This window comes from Pocillopora damicornis, chromosome 1, assembly GCF_964200805.1.
Source record: "Pocillopora damicornis chromosome 1, jaPocDami1.2, whole genome shotgun sequence".
Taxonomy (NCBI): domain Eukaryota; kingdom Metazoa; phylum Cnidaria; class Anthozoa; order Scleractinia; family Pocilloporidae; genus Pocillopora; species Pocillopora damicornis.
In genome coordinates this window covers 26,227,482-26,243,625 of record NC_142670.1, presented here as the reverse complement: position 1 = coordinate 26,243,625, position 16,144 = coordinate 26,227,482, and the positions used below count along the sequence as shown (strand labels likewise).

The 16,144-nt window shown below is 36.7% G+C and overlaps 2 protein-coding genes across 3 annotated transcripts in view; both read right to left on the bottom strand.

The window, feature by feature from the left end:
- LOC149052981 (uromodulin-like) overlaps positions 1–10,163 on the bottom strand; it is a 38,145-nt gene extending 27,982 nt beyond the window's left edge. The window contains exons 1-6 of one of the 2 annotated variants that reach the window (XM_089212948.1): positions 9,958–10,151; positions 7,237–7,499; positions 6,185–6,299; positions 5,399–5,521; positions 4,998–5,123; positions 3,674–4,100 (exon numbers count right to left, since the gene is read on the bottom strand). In XM_089212948.1, coding sequence (XP_089069074.1) covers positions 3,730–4,100; positions 4,998–5,123; positions 5,399–5,521; positions 6,185–6,299; positions 7,237–7,499; positions 9,958–10,030 — 1,071 coding nt within the window. In that variant the 5' untranslated portion in view covers positions 10,031–10,151 and the 3' untranslated portion in view covers positions 3,674–3,729. Of the gene's footprint in view, positions 1–3,673; positions 4,101–4,997; positions 5,124–5,398; positions 5,522–6,184; positions 6,300–7,236; positions 7,500–9,957 lie in introns of those variants that run through there. The other variant, XM_089212943.1, reaches the window with a different exon arrangement.
- Positions 10,164–15,544: 5,381 nt separating this feature from the next.
- LOC113685004 (polycystin-1-like protein 2) overlaps positions 15,545–16,144 on the bottom strand; it is a 28,835-nt gene continuing 28,235 nt past the window's right edge. The window contains exon 16 of the mRNA XM_089182142.1: positions 15,545–16,144. This exon is cut by the window's right edge and continues 1,109 nt beyond it. Coding sequence (XP_089038268.1) covers positions 15,545–16,144 — 600 coding nt within the window.

The following is a 16,144-nucleotide window of genomic DNA, read 5'->3' as shown; positions in this document are numbered from 1 at the left end:
TGATAATAGAAAGATGAAACAGAACTAAATTCGGTTCTTTATTTCTGGATGATTGTGTTCCTTTAGAATTCCAGTATCTGGATAACTGGAGCACATTTCGTTGTTTTAATCGAAAACAATTCCCTACCCGTGAATTTGAAGCCATAAAACGTTTAAATATCTCACTGTTTTAGTCCACACTATTTACCTCTGTGTTGGTGACTGGCGGTGGGTATTTACCGCGCCGCGTTGGTGAAAAGTTTTAACTGATATAGCTCGTTGACATGAATTTAGGGAGAACCATTCCCAGATGATATGTATGGTTTCAGAGATATTTAATTCCGCTTGTGAGTGGAAGGAGTTGTTAAAAATTTGAGAGTACATCGAAAATTCTAATCAAGTTCAAAACGACGGATGCTTGACGCCAATTTTAGAGCATCAACTGCGGCTGTTTATGTGTACATACAGGCTCTTGTGCTGTGAGATTTAATTCGTAGATAAATTTTTGAAATCGGTTGTTTCCACACACACCCCTTTCGCCAAGTGAAGTAAGCCTTATTGTAATAAAGTTAATCCCCTCCCCTTCACCTCCTATCGTTTTCGGTGTTTGGTGATTTTCTAATCGAGGCGTCAAGGTTATCTGAGTTATTAAAGGTGATTCTTAAATATCTTATTTTTATCTATTAGCAAGTCCTAAAACTGATTTGTGAATTACTTTTGAGCTAAATAACCGTTTAAGGTCGATATTTGCCTTTGAAAATGACCAGAAATCTCTCAAATGTTTAGTTCATAACGAGTATGGTTTCCGGCCATTTTCTATCAGGTCTTGGTCCTTGCGGCTGAAGTCCACCAGTGCTACATGGGGTTATGTCTCTGCACTGCATGATAAAATCCTGAAGCAACGCCCTAGGTTTTTAGGTTGCAATTGCTTGTGCAAGGATACAGTACCCACGGGGTACTGGCTGAAACTGCTTTGTTTACCGCAGCAGTTAAAATATTTCTTTCTCTGCAGTTCACATCTATGATTTTCATATATTTACAGTCATTTATTCATCATTTCACGGGTTTATTTGAAACCAACATAATGATCAGTCCCCAGTTGGCTCTGAGCTCAGTCGGTAGCGCAGAAGTAAAGGGTTTAAGTCCTGTGCAGGCCTAATTTTTTTCAGGCCGTAGTTCCACAACTGTTTAAGATGTGTTCAATACTGCGAAGGTCGTTTTCATACTTATTTCTTTCTCCGCAGTTCACATATATGATTTTATATATTTACAGTCATTTATGCCAGGGTATATCGGTAAGCAAGCTGTGGGTGTCTATTTCTAAGTGTAAGCTATGGTTGCTTTTCAATTGATCCTCAGTATTCAAGTAGTGTCAGTATTGCAAGTTAAGTTATAAACGAAGAAAAAACGTGACAAGAAAACAATGCATTTTATTTACCATTATTTTAAGAAAGAACTTGAGATCGCTCGCAAACGTTTGCAGCTTTGTTTTTACGATGCCGGAGTCATGTACCACATTCAATTCTACTCTAAATCGGTTTCTCTTAACCTTTTAATCCCTAGGAGTGATTGATATCTTTTTTCTCCTTACAATAACACTTTAAATCAAACGTTGAGGTCATGAGAACAAGGAAAATGATCACTCATAAAAGTAATGAAATCAGGGAAATGATTCACCATTAGAGAAGCTCTGAATTGTTGAACCAAATTCTCCATGTAAGTTCTATTGTAGATGTGTAGAGATCAGTATAGAGAATATGCATACCGATCCAATAATGTGAAGGGTTTAAGAATGGTTCAATATTCTTCAAACATAATACACTTGTCTAAAAAAGTTCAAACGTTAAAACGATTTCGGTGACCGCTAGATTTAGGGTACTTAGTAAGCGTTAAGTTTAATCAGAATCCGATGTGTTACCTAAATTACCATATAAATGTAAAACGACGAAAATCACCTAGTTTTTGTACTTATTCATTTAAGCCCTGCACTTTTCATACCTTTTTTAAATTTTATTTTTTTATAATATTTTTAAAACCTTTATCTCAATTCTGTTGTTAAAAAATGGAGTTAATTCGTTTTTTTATCTTTAAACGTGATTTTTTCAATCAATTCATTGCAGAAAATATGCTGCCTGAACTTACGTAAACAGAGGGCCTCTTAAGTTAAAAGTGTGTGTTTAATACTTGCCCCTGATCAAGTTTGAATAAACGATTTGAGCCATGGATTGAATGTACTTTTAAATGTTTCTTTTTTTAACGTAGCTGAAAACGAATCTTTGTAATTTATTTTGATTCGAAATGAGTATGTCAAGCTCAAGTATTAGCTGAAATTCCAGTACGTCTTAAAATTATGCATCAAATTACTCCAACCCTTTACGAAAAACTGATATACCCAGTGGTGTGCTACCTTATCGTACAATGTAACAAATCTATCTATGATAAAGTATTTTTCGCATTTTTATTTCCTCGTCTGTATGGACATAATTTAATTTTAAGTTTGTCTCCCACGATTGGTTGTAACTTTAGCAATCCTCTAAAAAATTGGTTGAAACGTTGAACTTATGGCGAGATAGATGTATAGATAGGAGGGATCAGGATGACAGATGAAATAATCTACAAATTGAAAACTTACTTACCTAACACGTGGGGGCCTAGATTTTTTGATGTTATTAATATATTGAGAAAAAGTTAGCTTTTTGTTAAATACAAAAGCACCTAGGGTACAGTTGAACCTTTCCTTACGGACAACTCTGCAATACCGACGCCAATAAGTGCGGCGGATAATTTTATATATCCAGATCAAATTCTGCTATGTTCTCTTTATAATTAGGAACCTTCCTGATAGAGACCCTCTTTAATAAGGACAACGCTCCCTGAGCGTCAGACAATCATGGTCTCTTTATACTCAGAGAAAAGAAGCACTCGTGTGCCTGTTCATGTTGCTATAGACATTCCAATCTTGAGAGTTACACCGTACTGAACTTAATGAAACAGACATATCTCTTGTACGAACACTTTGCTTTGACCGTAACGTTTTTGTATTACAGAGGTTCGTCTGCAGTGTTTTTTCCGCTGCATGTGTAAACAGTTAGGGTCTGATACTAGCTTGAAAATAAAGAAATGAAACGAGCAGTTATCGAACCATCATTCAAAAAGAAAAGTTACTTTCTGTGACTTTTTAAACAGCACAGAATTATCTCGACATTAAGACGGACCATCCGTAAATAATTGTTGTAAGGATATCATTATGCTAAGATTATGTACTCTTAAACCAAAAACATTTTCAATCTTTTCTGCTCAAATGCTGGCTAACACCACTTAGTCGCCTAGGCAATATCGTTGAAACACTTTCTGGTCTCTGTTTTTTTGAAGTAAAGTAAAATGTCGAGGTCTTTGCGCCTTCTTTCGCGATCGATTATATTCGATAATCGGTTCATCATGCCTTTTCAACACAAATTAGGAAAAGTAACGTTGAAAAGCAGTTTAGGCGAAACTTTGACGATAACTGTGACTTCGGGAGAGACTTACAAACGAGAAAATGACATACAATGAAATGATAAAACAAACTGACTTTCAGTCAATCTCAACTTGAAGAGCGGTAAATAAGATAAAATCATAAACATTCATTCTGAATCACTGCACGCTAACAAGGCCAGTTAAAATTTACACGAATATAAAAAACAGATAATTTTACAAAGGAATTCATAAATCATCACATTCATTTCTTTTTTTTTCCAACTTTTTAGCCCCTCATTCATTAGTCCCACAGTAACGCCAAGGACATAATGTTGCATGGAGATAGTAGATATAGAAGGATCCACAGTTTTTCACTAGAATATTTCTCTCGCCTATGCAACCTGTGTCACGATCGCTAAAGCAGACCTCTCTTTTTACTTCGCCATCCTCCAATGTAGGATGAGCACCTTTCAACCAACCTGACCAGTCTGTACCACATCTGTATGCTGGCACACGCTCTGTCGGCATTTTTGTTCCTGCATCTCCCTCAAAACGATACCATCCCTTAGATAACTTGTTGTCACACAGTTCACCTCCCGGGGGTGTATCGTAACTGCTCTTTCTGTTATCGTCGTTCAGAATTGAGTAGTTATAACAACCGTCGGCTGGAAAGTTAATTGCAATTCAAAAAGGGAATGATAATCACATGGTTTAAATTTGACCTTGATTGCATCATCATTCATTGTCAGGATTATTCATGCATTATTACCATTCTTTTTTAATATAAGCAGGCACTTGACACATTACAGCGACGATGTTGTGTAAAAACATACGGAAAATTTTGAACCAGCTCGGCATTGACTTTCCAATTAACTTCTTTCTTCAAAGAATAGATTCGCTAAAGGGCGAGTGCCAGTCCGCTAAAATATTTTTTACAACGAGCTAGAATCCTGCCACCCTTGTATTAAAGGCACACTAGAATCGAAAATTTTGGCAATGACCCATATGTAGATTAGGGCGTTTAAAAGAGGGCGAAACAGGGAAATCATCTGTCATGCCAAATAAAGTTGGCTTGAAAAATTATCAAGAGTGGAAGTAAGTTGTGCATTTGAAAGTGTTTCTCGTTTATTGCGAAGTGTTCGGAAGAAGCGGGTTGTTTTTTATCTGTTTTCTTGCTTAAATTGAACAGCTCAGCTTTTTTTTTTCTTACTTTGCCGCCAGCACTTAGCTAAATGCTTCTCTCCTACAAGTAATTTTCTACTCTCTAACACCCAGTTTCGGGAAATTTTCGCTCATTAGCACGGCTCTTTATTCTGTATACCGATGAGGGCGACTGCGCTCTTAGCCTCGTTCTCACGCCGTAATTTCGGCACCAGATCACTGATGTCCGAGAACTCGGAAGTGGCCTATTCCAACCTTTCAAAAGAAATGCAGAATAACGAACACATGGACACACAAAAAGACGAAAAAATGAAGGCTCGGACAACCCTACAGACAGCCAGAAAGACGGCTATTTCTAATTGGTTTAAAAATTTTATCAAACAGAGGTATAGAAAACAAACCTTCACATTCAATTCCATTCCAGAAATATTTAGTTTGGCAGGTGCAATTGAATGACCCCAGAGTGTTTGTGCAATTGGCGCCACCCTTGGTACAATTATTATTAACCAAAGCACACTCGTCGATATCTGAAAATAGCAGCAAGACATTGATGAGAGGCCTGGTAGAATGGATAACACTTAAATATTACATGAGCTTCTAAACATTTTTTATTTTCAAATGGCTAATTTCGTCGCTGTTTGTAATTTAAGCTCTACCTGTCATTCAAACTATAAAATAGATGGCACATGAACAAGCATGCAGAGTTCAAGAAAAGGACTCGTATATAGACCTTTTTGTGTTACGACGGGAATGCGGTGTGGCTTTTGTGTAGAATTGGTGATGGATAATAGTCAACACCCACCTGAGCACGTTCGGCCATCTCCTGAAAATCCCTCTTTACATTTGCAGCTGTAGGATCCGACGTTATTTCTACATTCAGCATTTGAATCACATTTGTGTTCTCCCAGACTGCACTCATCAACGTCTTAGAGAAAAAAATTTGAAGTAATTAAATTATCAAGGTTTCGATTTTCTACCCTGCACAGACAACTAATAATTCATATCTTACAAAGAGTGAGGGTCCGCTATTTTTTATTTTTACCAGGGATTTTCAGAACGTAGACCGTAGACGTAGCCAGACAAAAGAGCTAATGAGCAAAAAATAACGTAGCACGTGCGTTATAAAACTTGTACTTTTCTTAGCTGTCCCATACAAGAAAAAAAAAAAGGAACGTGAAATAACTAACTTTCACGTCCTCCTGGCGGGGAAACCTCCGCAGCAATTTAATCACGTTTTACTTTGAACTCAAGGGAAGATGTTTCACCGAAACAGTAAACGCGTCTAGTTACTGGCTGGATTGCGTTGCAGCTGGGGTTCATCGAGGTCTCCATTGCGGAAAGCGGCAATGAGGCAATTCCCTTCTCGATAAATGTTTTTCCACCTGTAGCCAACATCCCCCCGCCCCTCTCCCCTGACGTTTCCTCAGGTTTTTCTCACAGCTTACTGCTGATCCTTCTTTATCCTCGACGAGAAAATAAATGCACGAGGAGAGTACTAAACACTTTAAATGAAACAAACGGTCACCGACCTTCCTGATCGTTAAGCGACTGCTAAAACCTAGATACTGGAAACGTATATCTGCCTCACCTTTTGTGCAGTCTTCACCCGTGTAACCCGGTACGCAGACACATGTATACCCCTCACTGGAAAAACCAGCCTGGCAGATCGCATTACTCGGGCATGGCTTCTTTATGCAAGCGTTCTTTACAAAGAAGCAAAAAAGGACAAGTTAAGGCTATGTCTACACAACATACGAGGTGGGGAGGGGAGGGTAAGGAGGTAAATGAACATAGCCATTCTGAGGGCAGATAAATGGACAACAAGAGTTTAAAATGATAATCAAGTGTTGGCAATACTTCCAGGAAACTTTAACAGTAAAGGTTTTTTTACAATAAAATAAACTAAATATACAAGTACTTGCTTTGTGAATAAATCGGTCACAAGTAATTAAAAGCTAATGAAGGAAAGGCAAATAATTGAAATAAATTCGTAGATTAAAAATTAACATTACGGCAGCTCAAGACTTTTTTTTTTCATCCCGTGCTTAAACTGTGTTTACTAGTACCATACTCTCCATATTCAAAGGGCAATCGAATCAATCAAGGTTGCAATTGAGTCATGCTTATAAACTTATCTTTGACATTCGGTGAGGTAACCATAAGCGTTATTTGGAAACTACGTCTCTGTACCAATCGCGTTAATTGCAAACAACGATAGTTGAAAGCGCTTAACCTAACTGTCGTGTATGCCAACTGGGAGCTGGTCATTATGTTTGTTCCAAATAAACCCGTGAGGGGAAGAATAAATAACTGTAAATTTATGAAAATCGTATCTATGAACTGTGGACCAGCTCCCAGTTGGCTTGTTAGCTAAGTATCGCAAAGGTCATGGGTTCAAATCCCGTACAAGCCTGAATTTTTTTCAGGCCTTATTTTCACTACTGCTTGAGTAATGTTCATTAAGAAGATCGCTTTCAAATTTATTTCTTTAACCGCAGTTGACATATATGGTTTTTATACATTTACAGTCAAAATTAAAAAGATGTGAATAAACCAGTAAAAATTTTAATTGTGTCAAAGACATACGGATAGGTCAAAAGAAGACCTCTATTATCCTAATCATTGCAGCTATAAACACACCTTGGATCCACGATAGATGCTGTTTGGAAATGACATTAGATCACTCGGGTGTTCAAAATGTGTAGCGTTATTCATCTCGCATTTGGTGATCGAAGGAGAATCATTGGATACTAGTATATTATAGCTGATACAGTTGGGTTCTATGAAACACAATGCTCCACAGAAGTCCTTTGCGACGTTGTCAACTTCTTTTATCTCATGGTTAAGCAGCCGTTTTCCTCGAAATGCAAGGGCAGCTCTGAACTCCAGTTGACGACATTGGCCTATAGAGAAGAATAATGAATAATATATTTTCCGATAGGAAGAACATGATACCACTGGTTACAAGCGAATGCTCTATTTGACAGGGACACCGGATTTAGTGGTAAAGGTGAAAAGTAGGGAAGGGATGGAGCTAGAGAAATTGGTAAAGGAAACTGCAATCAACTTAATACAAAGAGTGTACGAATTTAAATCAACGAAAAAAGCATAACATGACGTTTCGATTACATCCTGTTTTCATTGTCAAAATTGAAAGGGATTGGCACAATTGATGTACTATATGTAAATATGTACAGAAATTTTAAGGTACATAAATGATTTCTCTTATAAGAACAAAGCTTGAAAGTACGCTTTGTATTCATACAAATAATTTCACCCGAATGAGGTCTTGGTAAGTGTTATAAATAAATAACTCTATCAATAATGATTATGAAAAAATTACGCGCTTCCGATGGCTGAAAACGAGTGCATTCTCATGAAACACGGGTGCAAAGTTATAACGCGGGTCCAAAGTTGTAACACGAGTGCAATTTACAAATAGCGCACTCACGCTTCAAAATTTCGTCTTTCTTGACCTTCTGCGATGTTTTTTCATGTACATTATAGCAAGTAATAACATAATTCCCCCTGCAATTTGGTGTAATAAGTGCTTGTAAATTTTTCAGACTACAAATTGCACTTGCCCTACGGGCTCGTGCAATTTTGTTGTCTTTGAAAAGTATACTCGTGCTTATTTACACTAAAGTGCACTCGAAATCGTGTCGTTGCCTAAACTTAACGCGGGTGGATGGCCCTCCCTAGACTTTATGGTCTTACGTGAATTGGTAAAGTTAACCTAGAATCAATCAAAACTACAATCCATGACTAAATACTACGATGTTGAGTAATGTTCTGTAAGGTTAAAGTCTGGTCTTTTCTTTTTTATAAGGAGGATCTGGAATACAAGATAGTCGAGCTTTCTAGGGCACTTCTTTAGAATTGCGAAATTCTCATGTAGGTTCGCTGTTCTTAGATTGTGTTGTATGTTCCACTGTGCAGTGTGTTGTTTTGGTAGTGACTGCATGTGTAACCTGTATGGTTTCCCAGGAGAGGCTTAAAGTTTCGTTTATGATTTTTCTGTATTGTCTTCTTTTCCTATAAATGTCGAAATTTATCACATTGAAAGATTTTATTGATATGTTTAGGGAGAGAAATTTATAGTTTTGTTATTTTAAGGTGTTTTTGTTCTTGTTTTTATTTTCAGAGACTTAAACAACCAGGATTGCAACAGACATTGGCTTGAAAAAGATTGTTCCATTTTAGAATTTTCACTTATGTCCTTAAAGCGTCGCCTTTTGTATCTAATGAGTTATGGCTCGTGTTTTCAACCGCTTCGCAGAAGTCACCAAACTTTTGGCATGGGGCTGATTTTAATTAAGGCATAAGTGTACTTTTTGGTAAATAATTCATTTTTCAGTTCCGAACCTGTCAAAGAGGAAAGATGCAAATTTTACTAAAGAATTGACATCTCAAAACACGAAAAGTTAATATCGAGACAAACAATTTAGGAACTAAGATCTAGGATGTAAATTGTAGAAAAATTTTATGTGTAGCTTTCATGAAAGTCTCAGTGTTTTTCCAAGTTCGTATGTCAGTGTAGAATACAGATAATGATGATAAAAAGATGAGACAAAACTAAATTCGGTTATTTCTTTCGAGATGATTGTGTTCCTTAAGAATTCCAGTCTCTAGATAATTGAAGGACATTTCGTTGTTTAATCGAAACTAATTCCTTACACGTAGATTTGAAGCCATAAAACGTGTAAATTTCTTTCAGAAGGAGCTATCTCTAAATTTAGATTTAGATGTATTCGACGGAAGTTCACGCGATAAAAACGTTGTGTCGACATTTCGACCGTTTTTACAATTCTACATATTTGCTTCTGATCCTAATCGATAATAATTTTCAAAACGACAGTTAAAGGACTAATTAGATGTTCGGGGGAGGTTTTTGAAATTTTCTACTTATTTATTTCGTTGTGTAAATATGCTGAGAGAAAAATGGATGATTAAGCTTCACTTTAGCTCACTAAATTCATAGTCATACTCATAATAGTAGCGGCACCTACGGAGTTTTCTCTTCAGACTTAGAGCATACTAACAAATTAAAGAGAGTGCAGCATGAATTTGTGTCGAATTTATCGCCTAAACTTCATGATCCTTTTATCCCAACCGCCTGCTTAAAAAAACTTGCGTGAGGTAGATCCCACCTGTCTTAAAAGATTCACATCTCTTCGTAATAGCTTTGTAAACATTTTACTCTCCTATAAGAGGGTAGAACATTTTGAAAACTTCGGAATTCTTGTAACAGTCACAATAGAACATTCGCGATGAACTATTTTCGCTTATACCCGCTTCAGATACATTATAAATTAACAGTTTTAAAGACTTTCCCTTATATTAATTTAAAAATCTACCCACCTTCTGCGCATTTTACAACACACATCAGAGAGCACAGAACAGTGAAGGCACCAAGAGACAAGATGCGAGGCATCTTGCCAAACTACTCCTGCAAAATTACCAAAATGTAAAATCGTGCACTACGTTACTTGCATGCAAGACGCTTCTCGCCTGGAGCTACTGAAGACTCAGTGTGATGTATCACGGAGACAACTGTCGTTGATGAATTTGTGATCTATTTCCATCTACGTAAATTAACTTTGGGCATTGCATTAAGTAATTGCTAAGGTAGACGTCAGACACCTTATGGAGATATTCTTTCAACGCTACCGTTTTGTTTTGCATTTTAAATAAACTTCATTCTCTAGTAGGTTATTTTATGCACCCGTTTCTTTGCATGAGGTTTCTAGGAAATTTCCAAAGGAATGAAATTGTAAATTTCTTATAGCGTATCGTTTTAGATGCTAGCAACGAGTCAACGTTTCAATTTGACATGCACAAAAATTTCCTTTTTAGCTTTATTTGCAAATTTCTTCTCAGATGGTGATACCCCGTGTAAACATTTCGCTATTCATTGAAGACAGAGGCAAAAATAAAGCTGCTAAGAAAAACTATTTTTTTCGTGTTGTCACAAAGACATTTTATTGTGTTGAAGAAAGAAGAAAGAATAAACGGTCGGAAATTTAACTAAGCTGTGTTCAAAAGGAATAATGAAAAAAAAACAGGAAATCATATTCGAACGAAAATGAATTTTGTGAGGAGTCTGACGCGTAATAGCTTACGAATATCTGTTTTTATTTTTTCTCTTCATTTTTCTATCAAAACAATCAATGAAAATGCTCCAGTGTCTTTCATGAAAATGCTGTGTTTTTCTTGGCCCAAACATTGACCGACATGAAAACACTTCAATTGCTTCCAGCAGAATATCGACATCATTTTTAATTAATTTCAGTGTTATTTTCAGAATGTCATCACAGACACTTCTGTCTAAGAAGCAAAGCCTAAATTTGCGCACCTTTTGCGCAATAAATTTTCTAGCAATACCAACATTTTCAAAAATAAATTACAGAAACACATCAGAAATATTTCAAAGCATCATTTTCTTGAAATGACAGATAAACTCTACAATATATGCCAATGTAGCCTTTTAATAATTAATGACAGCAACTCGCCGGTTCTATAATGCCGGTGAAGTATATTGAACAAACATTTTAGCCGCAGGAAATTAATCATGGGTGAAGTGAAAATAATATTTTAAAAATAATGAGGAAAGATGGGAAAAAAACCTTCTTTATTCATTCTTATTTTTTTTTTCCTTTTGGCGGAAAGTTTCGTTGTAAACCGCAATTCGATGCACGTGACCAAATCAGTGAGGATTCGAAGCTAACTGCACGTACTACTTTTTTCCTTTTTAGCTTTGAGCTGTCAGTTTAAATATAAGAGGTCCAAGCTTTGCCCTTGGACAACATTAGCAAGGGTTATGAGAGAGTGCGACGAGCGGATGTCTGGAAACTTCGAATGACTCGAAAGCTTTGAACAAATCGAACAGATTTAGGCCTCTTGAAAGCACGGAAAAGATATTAACAAACTGATCAAATTACAGCTTCCGTTTCACCTGTTAACTATATACGTGCCCTCTTTAGACGGTTCTTGAACTAGTTTTAGAAATATATAACAGTTTCTGAATTCAAATTATGCCGAGAAGAACATTCGGTGTTCCTCTTATAGAACATCAATGCTCTGCTTATTGGATTGATACTGATATCATATGATCCATCGGCCCTGCTCACGCAATCCTGACGTATGCGAGGCCGGAAAGGTTGACGTGAGCCGTTTCGGAAGAAGCCGTCCGGCCTTACACTCGAAAGGCTCTGTTGCAATTTGCAAAAAGAAGTATTTGTGGACTTAGGCTTAAAAAAGATAGAAACAAAACAGTTTATCCATTACGTCACACTCGCTTCAATTATGTCACATCAGCTAGAATTGGGTGGTTACAAAGTAAAAATGCAGATATTATTTTCACTTCACATGGTGAACTCCACCCATAACATGTTATATGGAGCGTTTTCTTCAAAAGCCATAAAGGAACTACTTTTATGTACTTACGATAGCAACATCTGTTACAGATGCCTCAAACGCTATGTAAAATATGCGAGAATTCTTCAGCAAGTATTTTTTAACTGTATTTAGTTATTTTAAAATTGAAATTTTTTCCCCTTAAATTAAATAAACAAAAGTCATCAATGTGCGTGCAAAAACTCTCAGCCGCGTTGCCAATAGAGGACTGGCCTATGCCAAGTTTAAAGCTCACAAATTTTCTTACCTAAATATCTCTGGAATTGGTTCAAGTTATGTTCCCGATGGCGTTGAGTGTGGACTTGCTTGTGTCAGCATACCTTTATGCCTCTTCCTTAACCTAGCTGCATTTCATGACATCATTGGTAAACTGCCGTGTGAGGTACTTCCATCAGACATGTACAACAACTCGGACAAGTTTGTCGCCAGTACAGTCACCATCACTTTCGTATCACAGCAAGTTAAAAATCTCAACGTAGTTTACAATTTCAACAACATTTGAATAAAACAAAAATGGGATAGGAAATGCAAAAAGGGAGTCTCTAAATTCTATTTCCACAAAGTTCTTGAAAACCTATTATTTGATTGAAGCACTTTTCCTATTCCGGCTGTAAAAAAACTTCACGAAATGACTTGACCGCCCATTAATTTACCCATTGACGTTTGTGGAATCTTTCTGAACATGAGCTTGCGAGCAGGTACATTTAATTCAAGTAAAGGATTGTTATTGCACTTACCGAATTTTTTGAATTACTGAATAAGCCTCTAAATTTGTCTAAACAGTCTTAACCTTCTTAACACAGAGTTTGAATTAATTTTCTCCAAGCGATATTAAGTTCTAGTACACACATGACTTTCAGGTTTCATTTTGTATGAATCAAAAATCTGGGTTACTGGTTTATTTAATTATTTGATTCCAAAAATGATAAATTTCATTTGAGCCACGAAAGAAGAAAAAAAAATATGAGTATAAACCTCAATCCTCCTTTTCCCTAAGTTTTGATCGAAAGGCGTGCCGTGTTTCATTTGCCTCTTTAGTCTCCTCGCATCAGTTGGCCTTATCAAAACACAGGAGCTTGTGCCACGCAGTATGAGGAAAACATCTACGTGTGCCTTTGTGCGAAAGGATACACAGGGAAACACACACACAGACGCACACAAAATAAAAATACTTTGATATGTTATGTTAAAAAAAATATGCATACCTTACTTACTTCGGTGAGCACCCCTTGTAACTTGTGGGAGGGGGAAGTTTCCGTTGGCTAGATTATCCCAATCGCAGCGCGCTCGACAAAAGTTGCGAACTGTACAATTTTGATTGCTTTTCTTCCAGCTGCAGGCACTTCAAACAACAATCGACTTCGGCTTGCGTCGATGCTGAAGGATAATTTTTCTTTTTCAAATCACGTTTAGAATTCCAATCCGATTAATGTATCTGCCACTGGGAAGTCAATGACTGATTATTGTTATAAACTAGTGATCATTTGTTATTCATTTGTTATGAACTAGTAATTTTTTTCGGAAATGTATGTCCCGGAAATTTTCATGGGCACTGTGTTCAACTACTAATGCGCGCTGATCTTACCTCCGGGCATCTTACAAATGTAGGCATTTTTATCAAACCCAGAGATACCATTAGAGAGGCCTCCATTCTTGGATATATCAGAGAAATCTTCGTTATCATTTCGAAACATTCAGTTTTCTCCACTCTCCCAAGTCCAAACCCCAGCTTTATTCTCTAAACCAATAAGCCACGCCTGGTACTCCAACATTTGAAACAATGAAAAAGTTTATTAAATTTCGAGTTAGACCAGTACTAATTATAATGCATTTTATTTGCTGCAAGAAGTTTGACATCTACTAGTGACTTTTATTACCTTCCCTAGGGAGCTGATGGAGTAATTTTCAAAAATGCAGTATCTCTGCGATGTACCAACCAGCTGAACATAACTTGTTGCATACGGAAAACATTTTTAAGGATGCGGTACACCTTTGCGAATTCCTTCATTAATTTTTTTAAATAAGCCAATCGGAGTGCAACCAAACTATAAACTAACAAAAAGGATGTAAAATGCGCTATACAGAAAAGAAAAAGGTTTCCTTTTTAGCTCGATGTAATCGTATAACCGTCTAAGAGGCAACAATTCGAAACAGATGAGGTTTCTTTAAGCGAATGAATCGGATATCCAAAACTGACCGCTCAAATAAAACTTCTGCTCAATTTGAATCTTGAGTGCTTGGTCTCCAAAATTTTGTGAGGATAAATAAATAAACGAAAACATTGTGTACTGGTGATAATAACAGTGTTAATACTGATCATGGAGGCGAGAAGATATTTTGTTTGTATACTAATAATATTAGTATACTAGTATACTGAGTTTCTTCTGTCCCATTCGAAAGTTGCAATAAAAAAGGAAACATTCATGGCAAATCACGGCTCTTTCCCACAGGATTTTCACAAGGAATTCAGTGAGCACGACGTGTTTCACAAGGTCCAGAGGAGCTCAGTATGAACACATGAATTGCTTTTAATACTTTGTGAAATATAAATCCTTATTGCTTCACGCAGTTAATAAGCTCAGTAGCGAATCTTTGTGAATCCTTTAGCGACAGATTTCTGGCTCCATGTCTCCTGATCGACGCAGTCGCTGTTCGTCTCTGCAAATCGGTATTTTAAAATAAATAAACGCTAATTAGCCGGCGCAAAACGAAGCTTTCCGAGCGAAACGGCGTATTATTTACTGTGCGCCGATCTTGGCACCTTACGAGCTCTTAGTCTTTAGCACTGCGGTATATACCTTGCGTAACGCAACTGTAGCGCGAGGATAACTGAAATTAAAATGGTCGAAGGTATTGACGATTTTTTTAGTTCGCAAACTAAGCAAACTTTAAGTTTTACTCTACAGAACGTATTCACACGCAGAGGAACAAGAAATTTAGAAAAACATATTACACCTGGAGAGCAACCTTCAAACGCATTCCAATTACTCGTTTTTAATAAAATAAGCAGTAGAAACTTGGACAATTTTTGTTTACTTGCAATGTGTGAGCACATTAAGAAAAGATTCTGCAAATTAGCACTAGCAAAAGGAGTAACAAATTTCGGATTAAAAGCCCGTTGCACAATTTGTCAAAACGAAACGATTAAGTGACTAGTCGTGTTCAGATCAATTTGCATCGTATCCAAATAAAAATTTCGTCTTAAACTGCGCCAAACCAAATTGCATGTAAATTTCGACAAGCAAAAGAGGAGCGGGTGAAGAGGGAGTGGAGGGAGTCGATACGCTCGAGACCAGCAAAATTCCAGTCCCACATACACATACATAAGTTTATTTCCATTCGAATTTCAGAGTAGCATGGTGGTGTTAGTTTCTCCGAACAAAGAAATTATCTTGGTAAATAATAAGTCTAATTTATTGAAAACACTCATTCAATTCCATAGTTATGTTTCAATAAATAAAACTAATCAAATGTATCAGAATAAGATGAATAAAGGTTACTTGTTGCTTAACATTAAAATGATCGATAATGTTCACAGGAAATATTCCGAAAGTCTCAAATACAAATAGTAGTTATAAGCCTCTGCTGTTTTTAATAAATAATTAAATTCTTCGTCTTCTTCCGAGAACCCAGAAACAATACTCTCGAACCGTTGTAACAGGTCATCCCGTCTCCTACGTAATTTACGGAGAGAAAACTCGACGACGTCCTCTTGAAATCTTACTTTCTTTTTTTCTCTACGTTTGCTGTTGTCAACATTGCTTTCATCTTTCAGAGATTTTAACATGTTGCTTATCTTGTCGAACAAAGATTGTCTCCTTGTGCTGCATTGCCGTTTATCTATTGTTTCTCTGGATCTTTTCTCCCTCCAAGCTATGATAGCTTGACTTATTAAATCAAAGTTGAGATTGGAACTGTTCTTGGAATAAAGGCCAACGTTTCCTGATTCTTTTTCTTGTACTTTTGCTGACGTTTTGGAAGTTCTCGACTGTTTCAATGTATTACTGATTGCATCGAAAAGTTCTTTTCTTTCTTTTGACCTCGACCAATGATTCTCATCAATAAGTTCATACAGCGGCTCACTTTCGCTCACATTGTTCTTAGCATCCAAAAGAGCATCGTTGATCATGCC